Source organism: Scleropages formosus, chromosome 16 (genome assembly GCF_900964775.1).
Source record: "Scleropages formosus chromosome 16, fSclFor1.1, whole genome shotgun sequence".
In the NCBI taxonomy this organism is placed as follows: domain Eukaryota; kingdom Metazoa; phylum Chordata; class Actinopteri; order Osteoglossiformes; family Osteoglossidae; genus Scleropages; species Scleropages formosus.
The window spans coordinates 14,502,748-14,519,009 of record NC_041821.1 but is presented as its reverse complement, the minus strand read 5'-3'; the positions used below and the strand labels follow the sequence as shown (position 1 = coordinate 14,519,009).

The 16,262-nt window shown below is 43.1% G+C and overlaps 1 protein-coding gene across 1 annotated transcript; it reads left to right on the top strand.

The window, feature by feature from the left end:
* The first annotated feature begins 1,641 nt into the window (after positions 1-1,641).
* Positions 1,642-15,654, top strand: LOC108925932 (tyrosine-protein phosphatase non-receptor type 9-like). Its single transcript, XM_018738306.2, has 13 exons — positions 1,642-1,727; positions 4,089-4,229; positions 5,217-5,306; positions 5,716-5,840; positions 6,132-6,237; positions 7,286-7,396; positions 8,061-8,911; positions 10,198-10,294; positions 10,595-10,664; positions 11,035-11,113; positions 11,910-12,060; positions 13,838-14,045; positions 14,277-15,654. The coding sequence occupies exons 1-13, from the start codon at positions 1,695-1,697 to the stop codon at positions 14,498-14,500; spliced, it is 2,286 nt and encodes a 761-aa protein (XP_018593822.2). The 5' UTR covers positions 1,642-1,694; the 3' UTR covers positions 14,501-15,654.
* The last annotated feature ends 608 nt before the right edge of the window (positions 15,655-16,262 follow it).

The following is a 16,262-nucleotide window of genomic DNA, read 5'->3' as shown; positions in this document are numbered from 1 at the left end:
CTGAGGAAAATGCTTTCGTTTGCTCTCTCCAACTTGGACAAGAGTCTGTGCCCCAGGAGAAAGTGACAAACAAGAGAACACTCAAAGCTTTGCTGGAAACCTCGGCGAATTTGAAACATTTGCCCCGCACCACAGTTACTGAAATGATAATGAAGTTATAGCACGATACAAACCCACAAGGAAAAGAACAACAATTGGACAATATGTAAAGATGGCTGCATCGAACAGACACGGTGCTCTCTTATCACAAGTACCGTTTATCATATATAACGCAACATATCGAACTCCTGTAGGCTACCTTTTGAAGTAAAGTCTGACTGAGACAATAATTATTATTTGATGTGCAATTTTCTGTTTACTGATATTTTTTTTTTTTATTGCATTGTCTTTATTGCTTAGTGCCCAGTGTTTCCAGAACAGGCTCTGGAACACAGGGACTCTGGAACACAGGGTCTTTTCTGAGAATTTTATTTCATTACGGAGGTTATGAGGTTTTCTAGCCTGTGAGTGGATGGAGGGACAGTTGCTTTGCTAAGTTTAACCGACTGTTCGCTTGGTGGGTGAATTAAAACAAATCAAGTTAGGAACAGACGTAAATGTAAATTTAGACCATGCCTTTCCCCCAGACGCCTTAGGGTTAGGCTTTTACAAAAAAAGAAAAAAGCTTTCTGGAGATTTCTGCAGCAAGGACAGCGGTGTTACAGCAGGAACGGAAGCCCTTCCGGCCCTTCGCCATAATGCGAGTCGCTCTGAGGCGGGGGCCTAAAGTGATAAACTGGACCAGTTCCCAGGCTCCTGCTGTGGAGCTCGGTCCCTTAATGCAGATGGATGTGTGTTCGCTCTCTCCTCTGGGGAACCGCACTTTATGTATTTCTTTAATGAATAAATCACTGAAATTGTCTACTAAGACGAAAAACCGCTGACGGTCGATGTTGCACGTGCCACCGGTGAACTTTCTCTCTAACATAATCCGGCGAATGCAAATCAATGGAGGAGGTGGAATTCGTACGGCTGAATTAAAGCTGCTGTCAAAGACATTAAACGTGGTATTTCCTTGTTCTAATGCGTTAACCCGAACTGCCTTTCGTGCAAGTTAAGAGTTTTCACGAGGCTTTTTGTCCCGTGTTCTTGTGTTATGCGGAAAGTGAGGATCAGGCTGTGCGGTTCCGAAATGGTCCCTTATGATATGGTCAACGTTACATCTGCAGAATGGCTATGAATTTACAATCGTCTGAAGACCACGATGACTTTAGGAAGCAGACCACTATTTGAGATTTAATTGATATTGACAGAAAAAAATCATGAAACAGCTGTCACACAATGTTCGTAATGTGTTTAATTGGTAATGTAAGATTACAATCTCACATGATTACCCACACAAGTAATCGTTAAATACGTAACCGTTACGACTACTAATAACTGATTCATTTATTTCATCTTATTATTGCTATGCAGAGTGAATCGACCCAACGCTGGAAATGTTTATGATTATGTTCCAGTTGAAGCTTTTAACTGGATTAATGCACATGACGGTACGGAGTGAATCAGCCGCTCCGCAGGGCTCCTCCGCCCAGCGCTCACAGACGCACGAGGACTCCGCGCGCAGACACGCGCTCTAACTCGCGCTCCTCCGGCTTCCCCTCCGGCAAGGCTGTGTGGGCGGGGCGCGACAGCGCCGTCGCTGAGGCTTCAAGATGGCGGAAGCCCTGACAAGTCAAGAAGAGCTGGTAAGAGTCGGATAACGGTCCTGTCATGTCAGCTGCGGCGCGTGGTTTAGAGGGTTGCGGCGCGCAGCCTCGATGTTGCATATGTCCGTTTTTAGGCTAAGCGGACATCGCTTATGGGTGGTTCGCATGTGGCCGCGGACACTAGCGCGCGCTACTGCTACGAACGCAGGGGCCCGCGCCGCGGGGTCCGCGCGGCGTCTCGTGGATGTGTCGGAGCGCGTTAGCCAGACTGGTCTGTCCAGACACACACACACACACACACTGACGCACGCACAGCTGTGCTGCGTGCGTTATGTATGAGCAGCCTTAGCTGTCGTGGGGCAGAACGAAAATAAGTGCCGTTATTAAGGCCCGAACTGTGCAGTTTAAATGCAGTTTCCTCGTCTTGCGGGCGCTATTATTATGGCATGTTCTCGTGACGGGACGAGGCGGTCCGCTCGGACTAGCGTGGCACTGCGTTCGCTGGCCGCGCGAAATAAGTGCGCGCAGCACAGTGTCAGTCAGTGTGGAACCAACCTGCCTGGGGGCGCCGGTGTGAGCCGCGCGTCCCCGTCAGACCCTATAATTAATGTGTGTGTTAAAAGCAGGAAAGCGCGCGTTAACATTTGTGGGTCCGTTCCCACCATTGTCACCCTGCGCGCGGGGGACTGGACTCACTGGACTGGACTGGTACCGTGTGTGTGGTGAGGATCGCGACGAGCAGTAGTACCTCGTTCACTAATGAGCAGTAGAAACTTTGGGCTGTTTTTCCTTTGGTGCCGTGGAATCGTTCCCTTTCTTAAAAAAAAAAACAGGGCAGAAGCGTGTGTGTGGGTAGGTTTAATTTTTTTATTTTTTTATTTTTTTATTTTTTTATTTTTTTTTTTACTCATTCCCTCTGCCAAGCAGAGAAATGACTTGTCAGAAACCTTCTGTACGTTTGTCCTCCCACACACGGGTTTTAACCTTTTTTAAAAGTCCACAAAAGCCCGAGCTGGAAGAAAAAAGCTGCAGTGGAGTTTCTGCATTCTACAAGTTAATTTTGTAAGGCAATATTAAATTTTAATGTTGCGAATCAGATGATTGCATTGCATCCTTGAGCCTGAAGGAGACTTAGAATGTGTGGTAATGAACTTTACCATGAGTTAGCCATGTACACAGCAGGGTATTTTTTTCTTATTGCAAAAGTATCACTCAGGGCAAGTGTCTTGCTCAAGAATGTGACTGCAGGGGTGGGATTCGAACCCAGCCCCCTCACACTGCAAAGTGACGGCAAGACCTGGGTTTCCCATTATTTGCACTGGCGTTTTTGTTCCCGATTTTTGTATTTTATTTAAAACCTGTTTGATGCTTGAATGCTGCGAGCACTCGTCTACGTGTCATGAGTAAAACAGCTGCTTTATATTTCTGTTCCTGACAAATTATTTGTCTCACCTTGGTTTAAAGTCCCCAGTCTTTTTTCAGATAACTTTTGAAATGTGCCTTTATAGTCCTTGCTCTGCTTGTGCTGGATGAGAGAATTGGATATCAGTAGTGCTTCTGAGTGGGGGGCGCAGTGGGTTGAACCGGGTCCTGCTCTCCGATGGGTCTGGGGTTCGAGTCCCACTTGGGGTGCCTTGCGACGGACTGGCGTCCCGTCCTGGGTGTGTCCCCTCCCCCTCCAGCCTTTCACCCTGTGTTGCCAAGTTAGGCTCTGGCTCCCCGTGACCCTGTATGGGACAAGCAGTTCAGATAGTGTGTGTGTGTGTGTGTGTGTGTGTCGAGTGTCCTCGATCTGAGATTTAAATAAAATCAGCATACACAGAAAAACTTTTTAAAGAAAAATTTTTTTATATAAATAAAAACCTTGAAAGCTTTATAGTAAGGGTGTTGCTTAAAAGTGGAATTCTTATGGACAAGTGCAGGAAAACTTAAGTGACATTTGTTGTGGTCCACTGGGTAGTTACCCTTTATTAGTTTTTTTAGATGTTAAAGTAATTCTGAGACAGTACCTTGTCACAGACATCTTGAGCATGTTAAAAACTAGAAATTCTGCTGAATATTAATCATGGCACTTTTTTTTTTCCCTTCTTTCAAATGGATCTGACTCTTTCTTGTTCTGTGTGCGTCACAGGTGCGTAACTTTCAGCGTCTTAATGCTTTTAGAATCATTGAAATAAAAGCATGAATGAGCAGCGTATGCATTAATAATTCACGTCTCCCTTCAGAATAAGCTTTCCGTGCATTTGTACTCAGAACCTCTGAGACACATTGGCTCATCTTGTCCCCCCCCCATTAAATACCTGAGCAGAAATGAAAAATCTAGGGCTGTTAGCCATGTGTTTAATTTCATGTTATGGCATCCATGTGATAGATTTTGTGTGTCTGTGTGTGTTGGTTCAGGCTGTGGAGGAGTTCTTGGCCGAGCTGAGGAACCGGGAACAGCACGCCGAGGTGCTGGTGTCCCGCACCACAGCTGTCAAGTTCCTGATGGCCCGCAAATTTGATGTCTCTAGGGCCATAGACCTCTTCCAGGCCTACAAGGTATGGCTTCCCCACCCTTTTGTGTCTCGTTTTTGTACAGCTCTTCCTGTTAATCATTGTGGGATTTGTTGCTCGAGGAACTGTTATTAATTATTAATCTGTTTATGTGTAACATTGCTGATTAAAATAAGCTTGTAAGAAGATGCTTTGGGAAATCCCACAATATGGTGCAGCTATGAACTTAGATGGTGTTTTATTACTTTAATCAACTTTGTACTGGTATGCAGTGGCGGTGGTCTTTGAAAGAACCGCTGAGCATCAACGCTAGCCTTGATGAACAGCTTGGTAGATGTTTTGTCACCAGAATATTCCTGGTAGTCACACCTGCATTTTTGTCATCTGATAGTGTTGCATGCCTTTGTTTGGTAGCTTTAGAGAAGTTTTTGTGCATGGATTTTCATAGTTTTATTTTCTGAGACATAATCGGAGAGAATGAAGCAATACAAGTGTTGGTACCATGTCCCAGCTGTCCCTTTCTTTGGCCCTTGTTCTCAGTGACTTTGCTGAATGTTGGGTTTGGCAGGATTCGTGGTAGAAGTCCTGCCGTTAGTTGTTCCCACAGTATGGTCCAGCTCTTTGGCTTGTGGCTTGAGCTGTCCTGGGTCGCGCTGTGGCATGAAGTTGTGCCTCCTGAATTTGAATGATGACCTTGCATCCGTGTTAAGCAATTTCACCCCGTAGAACATTTCCTGTCCAAAAGGTTATCTTTCACTTCTTTAAGTTCATCTTTCACTATAATCAAGATGAACTTAACCAGCAATCTTTAGCTTGGATTTGAGATTTCAATCTTAAAGTTTTCACATTGTTAAACTCTGAGACACCACTATATGATTTTGCATGTTTATCTCATTCAGGTGTTTTTGATTTAGATTAATATAGTTAGGAAGTACCGCTTGGAGTATGATAAGGGAGAGATTTCCAGGGTGTTGACTTATCTTCTTCCTTCAGACTCACTCTTTTATAATGTGATCTGTCTGTCACTGGCAGAACACCAGAATAAAAGAGGGAATCTACAACCTCAACCCAGATGAGGAGCCCCTACGGTCTGAGCTGCTAAGTGGAAAGTTTACAGTCCTCGTAAGTGTGCTCTGATGAATAATTTTCTCTTGTGTGTAACTCCAGCTGTATTTTCTTTTTTTTTTTTTTTAAATAAATAAATTATACTCACAATGTTTTTGCGGTACCATTCATTTAATTATTTGGAAAGTATATTTTGTGAATGCCTCAACATTTAATTCATGTATAAATTATGTGACAATTTATAATTCAGAACTGTCTTTAAAGCGGGAATTTTGTAAGAAACGGGGACCGTCACAGAGATAAAAACATGATTTATTGTGTAGACAAATTAACTTATATTGGAATGTTATACAAAATACGATTCAGTGTTGAAACCATTTGCCACCTAGTCTTGTGTATCAGTTTTTTGGCTGTTGTCATCCTCTATGTGGAGTGCAGCCTCTCTGTGTACATGCTACCTCCATAGCCCGGCCGAGATGCCAAGGGTGCTGCCTTGGCCTTGTTCACTGCACGTCTCCACAGGCCTGATGGGACGTCACACAAGGTTGTGTTGCAAGCCATCATCTACCAGCTGGACAAAGCCATTGAAAGGTAATGGAAGGAAGAAACAGGTTACTGGTACACATAAATAAGAGATCTGAACACAGAGGCCCTCCTGCAGATTGACTGTTACAAAGCAAAAATAACATTTCAGTAAAATTTTGTAATGAAGAACAGTTGTATTTTATTATGTTGCACAAGTGAGGAGTTATTGACCATTAATCTCATTGTGTTATCTTAGTTTTCTGTGAATTTTCTTCTTTGGTTGTGCAGAGAAGCCATGTTTGACAATTCTGTCTTTGCTGTTGCACAATAGTCTTCATTTTTCTCTTGCCCTTGTAGTGTTCAGACGCAACGAGACGGTCTTATATTTATCTACGACATGACCAACTCCACCTATGGGAATTTTGACTATGAGCTGTGTGTAAAGATCCTCAACCTCCTCAAGGTGTGGCCTGTTTTTTTTTCATTTTTCAGATGAGCTCATTTGAGCTGCAAGTTGCCGTTACACACCATCATTTACTAGTTAAAAAGCATCTTATTTTATTGTAGAAATTCAGGTATGTAGTGTAATGTTGTTGAAATTTTGATTTGAACCGAAAACCTCTTGGTCGCAACAACTTGTTCTTAGTCGCTGTACTGGTTTAATGGGTTGACGCACATACAAAAGTTCTAAATATTTTCACAGATAAAACATCTGCATTCAATTTCCATCACATATGCAACCCAATTGGGTTAAACTGTAAATCTAATATACACTGTGAAGGCAGACTGTTTGCACCACATAGCCACACTGCAGAAGAAAGGAGGACTGAATCAGGGACCTGAATCATTGTACAGCATTGCCTCAGGACACACCTGCTCGTAAACATTATGGTCTTGTTGATGTTTTGAACAGGATCTGTTAACATTCCTCCTTGAATTTGCGTTCTGTCCGACCACAAAATTTTGACTGTGCTGTCTCCTTGTCAAGGCTTATCACCACGCACTGTTGTGTGTAAACATTGTAGATGATGCTCACTTGTGTGTGTGGTTTTTTTTTTTTTTTTTTTCTCTCTCTCCACTGTAGGGAATTATCTGGTCTTTTTGCTCAAACTCGGATGTCATTGAAATTTTTTTTTTTTCTACCCTTCTTAATAGAAAGACGTAACAATACAAAAAAACAAATGGCAAGATCCTCTGAACAAATATTTTTACTATGTGTGTGGCACTTTCCCCTCATGTATTCTATATGAATCTATGTGTCTGTATATATGTGTGAGGTGTGTAAGTTAATGAACTTGTGGGCGGGGACGGGGACAAAAAAAAAATATATATTTTTTTTTTTTTTCTTATTACTGTTGATTTGAAATCTTTTATTACCTTTTTGGGTATGACTTTCTTAGGTCTTTACATAAATGTCTGTAGTAAGTGATGCTGATTCTATGACTACTGTGACTGCTGAGCTGGATTCATAGAGGTAATGACTGTGCGTGTTGTTTGTCTTTGTGGTCTAGGGTGCATTTCCTGCACGTCTCCGGTGTGTTTTCATTGTGTCGTCCCCACTGTGGTTCCGGGCACCATTCGCCGTGCTGCGCCTCTTTGTCCGGGAGAAGCTAAGGGAAAGGGTATGCTAAGGACACCTGATCAGCGTTCCTCCTGTCAACACTGTGACATCTGTGCCTTCCCAGAGGGCTCCGTTTCTATATGTGGTGACTTGGTGTCTTTGTTGGTTTTGTAATGTTAAGTGAATATCATAATGTTTCAGTAATTTTATTTAAAGCTTCTCTCCAGTTGGGGTTTTTTTTTTTTTTTTTGGTCATCCTAATTGTTCAAACAGACCATGTCCTTGTTTTCTCCATATCTTTCTCCCTCTGCTGTGTCTCATTGGCCTGAGCATGTCTGATATGGGTGAGAGCCAGGTGACTTCTTTTTTCACCTTTTAGAAGTAGAGAAGTGTGCAGGACTTTCTGCTGTGGTTCTTGCCAGTACATTTTCCTTTCGGATTTTAAGGGTGTCTTATTAAAATGGGGAATTCTGGCACTCCAAACTTTGACATTTAGTTACTCCAGGTGTCTTGAAATAAGGCTGCATACTAATAGCTGTCCTGCTACGTTATAATGTTAACATACAGCTCTTTTTAATTCCACCCTTGTGTGTGTGTGTGCGTGCGTGGGTTTTTTTTTTTTTTTACTTCGTAAGATCTATGTGGTGATTGGATTTTGTATAAGAAATAGTTTAGTTTCCTGCGTGAATAGCTTTACAGTGTCCTCCCATTTCCACCCTGCTCAGGTGTGCACAGTGAAGGCCCATGAGTTAGCCGGCCACATCCCTATGGAGTCTCTCCCGGAACACCTTGGCGGATCTTCTAAGTACAGCCACATTGCCTGGATCCAAGCCTGTGTGAACTCTGGTCAGGGGGGCCCACTAAGTGGACCTGGCGATGGGGACTGTGTGGGGAATCTTCTCCGCTCTTATTCTCTTCAACAGACCAATGCCAACTGTGGCCCCAGTCTTGTTGGGGATGGGCTCAACTCTAACCTGGCCGACGACAATGTTTGTGCCACCAATGCCAACCTGCGCAACCACTATCGCAAGCAGGGTAGAACTACCATAGAGCTGGAGCCCTCACAAGGCAACTGCCAGCACTGGAATGGCTCCATGCTCATGCAGGGGTCAGGGGTGACAGAGACGGCAGATGCTGGAAAAGAGTATAATGATGTGGCCCACGGCAGCCCCAGTGCCAATGGAAATGAACGGGGCCGCCACCCGCCACCACAGTCAGATACGCCTCCAGATACGCCGCTGCGTCGCAAACACACCGGAAGCCTGGGTGGGAGAGATGGGGCTGTAGTGTTGCTGGACCAGGACACAAATGGGAGTGGGGGCGGGGGGGAAATTGATGGGGAGTTGGGTGTGCCGCCACTACCACAGAAGATCTCACGACCCATGGCCCCCAGTAACCCGGGTGTGTGCCCCTCCCCCATACCGGACATGGAACAGTCAGTGCACATGCCTGAACCTGGTGGCATGGGTGTGGCTGAGCTGGTGCAGTACGTAAAGAGGAAGAAGAAGAAGGGCATCTACCAGGAGTATGAAGAAATCCGCAAAGAGCCGCCATCAGGCACCTTTGACTACTCCAAGTAAGACTCATGCAGTTTGAAAATTTGTGAAAGAAAAGTGTGCAACCTTGCCTCGGGGGGCCTTATAAGTTTTATACTGTGTGACTTATGGCACTTAACAGTTTATGTTGCAGCTGTGGTGAGAAAGGTTCATGGTTTTGGTTTGCAGCGGCAGCAGTAAAGATCGTGTGTTTACAACAAACCTATTTGTCTGGACTGTTTAGACGAAGTGAGCTGGAGATTGAGAACACATTTGGCAGTGCCGTTTCGGTTTGTGGCAGGGTCAGGTCCTGACTAGCTTAGAAGTGACCTCTACTGTGTAGAGAAGGCAGTCTGCAGGCTGGGGTGTCCTGTTGGAGGGTGTATAGCCTTCAGTTGAAAGACACTGGCAGTGCAAGACTTGTGGAAAAAGCCCACTTCTAAGATGAGTCAAACTGGATGTATGACACCAAGTGGGCTGTTGAGTGTTGTCATTAAATGTTGTGTTATTGTATCTTGTCAATGACATGGGACCTGGGGGTGTTTGTGTCTCTGGGCAGCACAGGCTATAAATAAAAATTGAGTTCCTGGGCCGTGGTGGGAAAAAGGAAGCGCTCTGGGAACGTTTACTGTAAACGGCAACTTCCTCCTACTCCTCCTCTGCCTCTTGACACAACACCAGAAAGCCCTCTGCGTGTGGAGGAGAGAGGATGCACAACGTACCACTCTGACCTTTCCTGCTTGCGTATGTTAGAGATATTGTCTTTGTTTAGTCAAGGAAATGTTGGGTTTATTCAAGTTTTTCAGTCAGTCAGTTACCTCTGTGGTGTTTGGTGGTCTGCTTTTAGCTGATTTTGTTGTTTTGCTGTTCATCTCTATATCCATTTTTCTTTTCAACTGAATAAACCGAGCTTGAGTTTGTTATTCAGGGTCCCTGCAGCAGCTAGGTCTCCTGGGACTTGAACCAACAAGCTGCAACTCTACTTGCTACTTATTTAAATGCATCTACATCAGACACATGCAGATACCATCCAGTGTGAGCTGGAACTAGTATACACCCACCGGGGGCCTGTTGCTGAGGGATGGGGGTTCTGAAGGGCACAGGATGTCTCACTGCTGCTGAGAGGGGTCTTTGAAGCAGGTACTGGTGTTAACGTGTGTACAGATGTCTTCTCAGCCTAAGCAGCAGCACTGAGGACTTCACTGTATTTTCTTGTCCATGTTTACCACCCTCCCACTGAAGACATCCATTGCAGTAGTAGTGTTCTGTATTGTTTTCTTTGCCGTACTTTCAGACTGGCAGCGGTTCTGTATGTCTCCCCTTGCAGGAAACTGTCCAATCAGGTCAAGAACAGGTACAGCGATGTCCTGTGTTTGGACCATTCGAGAGTCAAACTCAGCCCTCTGAATGACGACAATGATGAGGTACTTTTCTTACTTTCAATGTTGGGTATAATAAAAGCTTTTGCTATGCTTTCTCTCAAACTATTTAGTAAAACTGTTAAAACGTGTATATTACTGTGCGTGTGGTTTCTGCACTGTGATTTGTACAGGTGCTTTTCAGCTATTTCCTTAACCGTGCCGGGAGAGGGCAGAGCAGTCTAGAGTAACTTTTTAATTTTACTCAAAGCATACCTACCCCCCACTTGTGAGTGCAGTGACCTCTGGTTCCAGGAATAAATGGTTGTTTTCTTGTTTATTTTCTTCTCTTTTTCTGCCCTTAAGACCTCAGATTATATTAATGCAAGTTTTATGGATGGGTACAAGAGAAGCAATGCCTATGTTGCTACTCAGGGTGAGTGTCATCCCTGTCAGGTTTTCATACGAATAAGGCTGTCTTCATGAATATATAGAATTATGTTTAAAAAGCCATCTGTTGCACTGACTTGCTGCTTGTTATTAATGCCAAATAGATTTTTAGACTTGAGTCACCTGCCATATGCATAAAACTAATTATTTAATGAATCAGTTCATTTAGTTTATTTTTGTCTAGCACCTTTCCATCCTGTTCCTTCAGGGCAGGATAACACACAGTTCAAAACAAAGACAGGGGAGGGGGGACAGAAGGCAGTGGAATTAAAAATAATTTGTTTTACACAGTGGCATGTTTTCCACCATTTGTGTCCGCGTGTTATTTTTACCCTCTGTCTTTTCACCTCACTCAGGGCCTCTGCCAAAGACATATAGCGACTTCTGGAGAATGGTGTGGGAACAGATGGTTCTAATTATCGTCATGACGACAAGGTAAAATAAAACTAAGTATTTGTAAATTGGTATATTGTTATTCTACCTTCCTGTCGAGATACGTTCCTCTCTATCCACTGTGTCTAACTTACACCCCTACCTGGCTTCAACAGCTAAGCTTTTGAAGGTTGGTTTTCTTGTCAAATTGATGCTCTTGATTACTTTTAAGTTAAATCTTCCTTGTGATTTTTTTTTTTTTTGCATAAAGGTTTGGTGTGAAGAAAACCAAATTATTCAATGTTGATAAAACCAATTTAAAATATTAAGCTAAAAGGAGAGAACGGGTGTGGTTCCCAGTGATGGGATCTGATTGCTTGTGCCTTAAGTTGTGCATGTAATCTCTTCATGCAGGTTAATATTTCTGGACTTGCCACAGGAATCACCTTTCATACAAAAAAGCTTTCATGAACACCTGACATGTCTAATACAACATAAAATAATATCCCCACTGGTAACTAAAGCTGTGATTAATTAGGTACAATTTGATAGTTTACTGTTTCTGCTGTTGATCTAATCTTTAACATTTAAATTTTAGTGGGTTTTTCCCCATTTTTGCAAATGTACAGTACCATTAAAAGTTTGAGTATATTTGCCCCTTTTGTTTTCACATTTGCATAAGTTTTTGTAAATATTTTTGGCGGTTGTAAGAAAATTGTCTAAATCCTGGATCCCTCAAAATAGAGACCCTTTGCCTTAAAAAAAAAAAACCTTTACAAATATGAGGGATTTTAACAAATTTCAAATTTTATAGTATATGCAAAGTAGTGTGGTTTAAGTGCTGATCATTTGCTTTCAGAGTAGTAGAACGAGGTCGGGTCAAGTGCGGTCAGTACTGGCCCCTAGAGACGGGCCGCACCGAGCAGTACGGCTTTTTCCATGTGAGGAATCTGCACGTCGAGATGTTCCCGGACTTCAAGCTCACACACCTGGAGCTCTACAACACCCAGGTGAGGGTGGGCACAGGACTGTGCTGTGAGCTGCTGGGTTTCTCTTTCAGCTGCCTCCACAGTCCACAGGAACAGGAATCCCATTGTGTTATGTTAATGCTCCAAAACTGAAGCTGAATATTACAGTAAATATTGTAACTTAAAACTGGTCACTAATATACATTTATTCATTTAGTAGAAGCTTTTCTCCAAAGTGATGTACAATGATTACTATATAGTACTTAGCTGACACTTACCAAAGGTAACTCATAGTAGTAGATACACTGCACTAAATGTCCTGCATTCATTCATCCATCTGTACAGGGATATAGAGCTCAGAAAACAATGCAAAGTGCCTTACATCAACAGAAGTAGAAATTTGCATACAGGCATGTGATTAAGTACAGTCATTTTGTTACATACCACTATATACCCATACACATGTGTAGCTGCATACATATATAATTTTTTAAATTATTGAACAGATAACAGTACAAATTTTTTAAACATATAGGAGATGAGGGGATAAGTGACTTCAAAAGCGGTGAGTTTTGAGACCGTGCTTGCGTGTTGAAAGAGACTCAGCAGTTCTGAGTGACTGAGGCCAGAACCGAAAATCTTTGTGCTTTTGATTTTGGACCTTCTTATGTGTGGTACCACCAAGCAAGCAGAGGTGGAGGAGGATAGCAGTATGGTTGGGGTGTATCGACTTGATCAGCTCTTGTAGATATTGGAGAGCAGATCCATTGATGGTCTTGCAAGAGATAACCAGAGCGTTGAATACGATGTGGAGAGATGAGGAGGACAGATGTGTGGGAGCACTTGTGTAGGTCAAACACAACTCGTGCAAACAGTGTTCTGTATCGGCTGGAGAGGTTTGATGGCAGAGGCCAGAATGCTGCACGGGAGAGAGTTGTAGCAGACCAGGTGGGATATCACTATGGCCTGGAGCAGGAGTTGACAGTTCCATACATATTTCCGCAAGTGGAATTCTTGTCTGCAGTCTTCATTTACTGAATATTTGTTACTTGCATGGTTTTCTTTTGTAGCTGTTAACTTTGAACAGAAACTACTATACTGGTCAAGTGGTTTCGTTTCAGTATTAAAACCTTAAATTACCAATTTAGGTTAGACTTCAGCTTGTGTTAAAATGGTGATTTTTTTAAAAAAAAAAAAAAAAAAAAAAAGTGCAGGATCACACTGACAGTTCTTTATGCTGCCACATGTTACAGGCAAGGAAGTTAATTTGTTTTATGTGGCTCTGTTGGAGGGTGGTGTGGTGGCACAGTGGGTTTGGCCAGGGCTTGCTCTGTGGTGAGTCTGGCGTTTGAGCCCTGCTTGGGTTGCCTTGTGGCAGACTGGCGTCCCGTCCAGTGTGTGTCCCCCTCCCCCTTCAGTCTTGCACCCCGTGTTGCCAGGTTAGGCTCCGGCTCGCGACCCTGCTCGGAACAAGTGGTTGTAGACGTGTGTGTGTGTGTGTGTGTGTGTGTGTGTGTGTGTGTGTGTGGAGTTGGATCTTTTCTTGCTGACAAAAGCTGTACACTGTTTTCAGTGTCAGTTTCTGTTTCGTCACTGAAAAAATGGAGCAGGTCTTGCTCTTCTGCTAAATTCGTGTATTAAAAACTGGAATGACTTTATAACATTAATATCAGTAACAAATTTTTGAAGTAATTATTTGATAATGCAAGCCAGTCTTCAATTTGAGTAGCATAAATTGTATGAAAGCATCACTCTAAGGAAAGTTTTTCCTTGTGGGGGCCGTGTGACATTCATCTGTTCATCTGTCTGTCCCTCTAAGACACTGGAGCGTCGGGACGTGGCTCACTACCAGTACGTGAGCTGGCCCGACTTCGGAGTGCCCAAATCAGCCTCTGCCATGCTGGCTTTCCGGGCCCAGGTCAAGCAGCACCAGGAGGCTGCCTTCCAGTCTCTGTGCAATGACTGGACAGGGCCACCAGGGGGCCCTCCAGTGGTGGTTCACTGTAGCGCAGGCATCGGAAGGACAGGTACGGATGCTGTTTTACGTACAGTACACATTGAGTGTGTTTTTGTATTGATTGTTAATCCATAGGCATCAGGAGCAAGGGATGCAATTTTAAATTCAACTCTTGCTATATCAGAGTGCTTGCTTTTACGTATGATATATAACCACTGATGATGTAAAGAACCTGTGCACTTAACTGCATCGCTCTCGCTCTTTGCCTTATACTGTCCCTGGCCGGACTGCTCCCTCTTAGGTACTTTTTGCACTCTGGACATCTGCCTGTCGCGGCTGGAGGACATCGGCACGGTGGACGTGAGGCAGACGGTGCAACGCATGCGCTCGCAGCGCGCCTTCAGCATCCAGACATGGGACCAGTACTACTTCTGCTACATGGCTGTGCTGGAGTATGCACAGCAGCAGGGTCTGCTAGCGCCCATTGAGTGGTCTGACACTGAGCTAGACACTGACAGCGAGTGAGATTGTGGTTCGGCTGAGCTTGGAGTATGTGTGGGGTGGGAAGTGTGAAGAGTAAAACTGTCTTCAGGACTAATAACCCCTTCTCGTTGGTAGCTGGTCTCAGTATGAAGGTTTGGAGTTCCGTTACAATGGAGAAGAGAAGAACAGAGTTGGATGTGAAGTAATTGATCTGTCCTTACAGTCCCCTCCCCCCCCCCCAGGACTGTCTTGAAATGGAAACAGTGGTGTGTCTTGATTTGTAGCATTTTATATTTACTTGCACATGTGGAATGGCAAACTTGAAAAATGTACCCTTATTTTCCTTTTACCTGCTCAGCTACCCCTTCGCCCCACTTTCCCTGCATTTTACATACTCGATTTCACAAAGGGAGGGAAAGAAGTTATGCCAGAACTTGAATATGATTTTTTTAAAAGAGGAATTTATAATATATGGCTGCCAGTCCATTCTAAGTTCATTTTATTTTTTTAATGTTTTTGTATTCTGTTGTTCATATGTAAACTAATCTTAAAGCCAAAGGTATTGCCTCGAATGCTTGGATGTTATGATCATAATTGCGAGAAAATGTCCTTGTATATTCTTGTAACATACATTTATATATTGTGCATAACAACCTTTGACAAAGCCTTGTTTTAATATAGACTTAAAAGTAACATATATAGTAGAAAGCATACTCACAAAAAATACTGTGCTGTAGTAAACCTGTGATTAGTCAGGTCTTACATCATTCATTCAGTCATAGTTTAGTTTTTCCTGTTTTCAGTTTGTAGAAAGTATATAAACTGGACTCAAACAGCTGACTCGGATTTCTTACACTGCCTTGATCAATCAAAGGTTGTTTGGTTCTCATGTTTGTTCTGTTTTCTCACTCTGCTGACGCCATGAACTATGCCGTGTCAGCTTCCCAAGGCCCCCGCGCCTTCCGCGATCCGTGCCTTCACTTTGCGTTCTCCATTGCAGTGTGCACACAGTCAATGTACACATGGCTATTAGATTCTCTACAGTCTCAGGGGTTAATTTTAATGTTGCTGGTCTCAAAAATAATTTTAGTTCACCTCTGGTAATCGTTTGAAAGTTTATTTTATATAGTATATTGTATTTTACCTTGTTTTATTTATGTCTTTGTAAAACTGACAGTATTGAACATGAATGTTGGTACGAGAACTGATTTTATTTTACTTTGATAAGCTAAACAAAGAATTGAAAAGACAAAGAATGGAAAAATTATTTTTGTGGGTTTTGCTTAGTTTACTTGGTAAAGTTACTTGGAATTGTGTTTTGGGAGAAGCAGCTGAAAGTCATGATTGTTATTTCCTGACAATGTAAAAAAAATTTTTTTTTCTTTAAAGCTTGTTGCTTGTTTTGTGAAAGCATGCTCATCTTCTCACGGCAGCGAGGAGGCAAGAACTCAACGTGCTGTTGCACACAGAAGAGAACAGTAACTCAGCTGTGATTTACTTAGCTGTTGTGACAATTTGGCACTAGAGCAAGAAACACTGAACATAGGTAAGGGTTTGGCAAAACTTCTAACACTGTTAACAAACCCAACAGCAGATTGTTTCCCCACAAGAACCCTGTACTTTAAAAACAAAAAAGCCGACAGGAAGTAACGAGCCATTACTGGTTCCCAGGAAACAGTGGATGAATGTGTTTGGCGTTCTGTTACTATTTGATATGGGATTTGGATGTTTCTCTGGTTAAGGTCATGTATTTCAAGAACAGTGTTTTTGCTGGTCTGCTTTTAGTGTCACAGTAAAACATTGA

Bases quoted from the DNA above. Each gene is read 5' to 3' on its own strand.
- LOC108925932 (XM_018738306.2), top strand. From the start codon at position 1,695: ATGGCGGAAGCCCTGACAAGTCAAGAAGAGCTG. The intron at 5,841-6,131 runs GTAATGGAAGGA...TTGCCCTTGTAG, and splicing joins CTGGACAAAGCCATTGAAAG to TGTTCAGACGCAACGAGACG. The intron at 12,061-13,837 runs GTGAGGGTGGGC...TGTCCCTCTAAG, and splicing joins TGGAGCTCTACAACACCCAG to ACACTGGAGCGTCGGGACGT.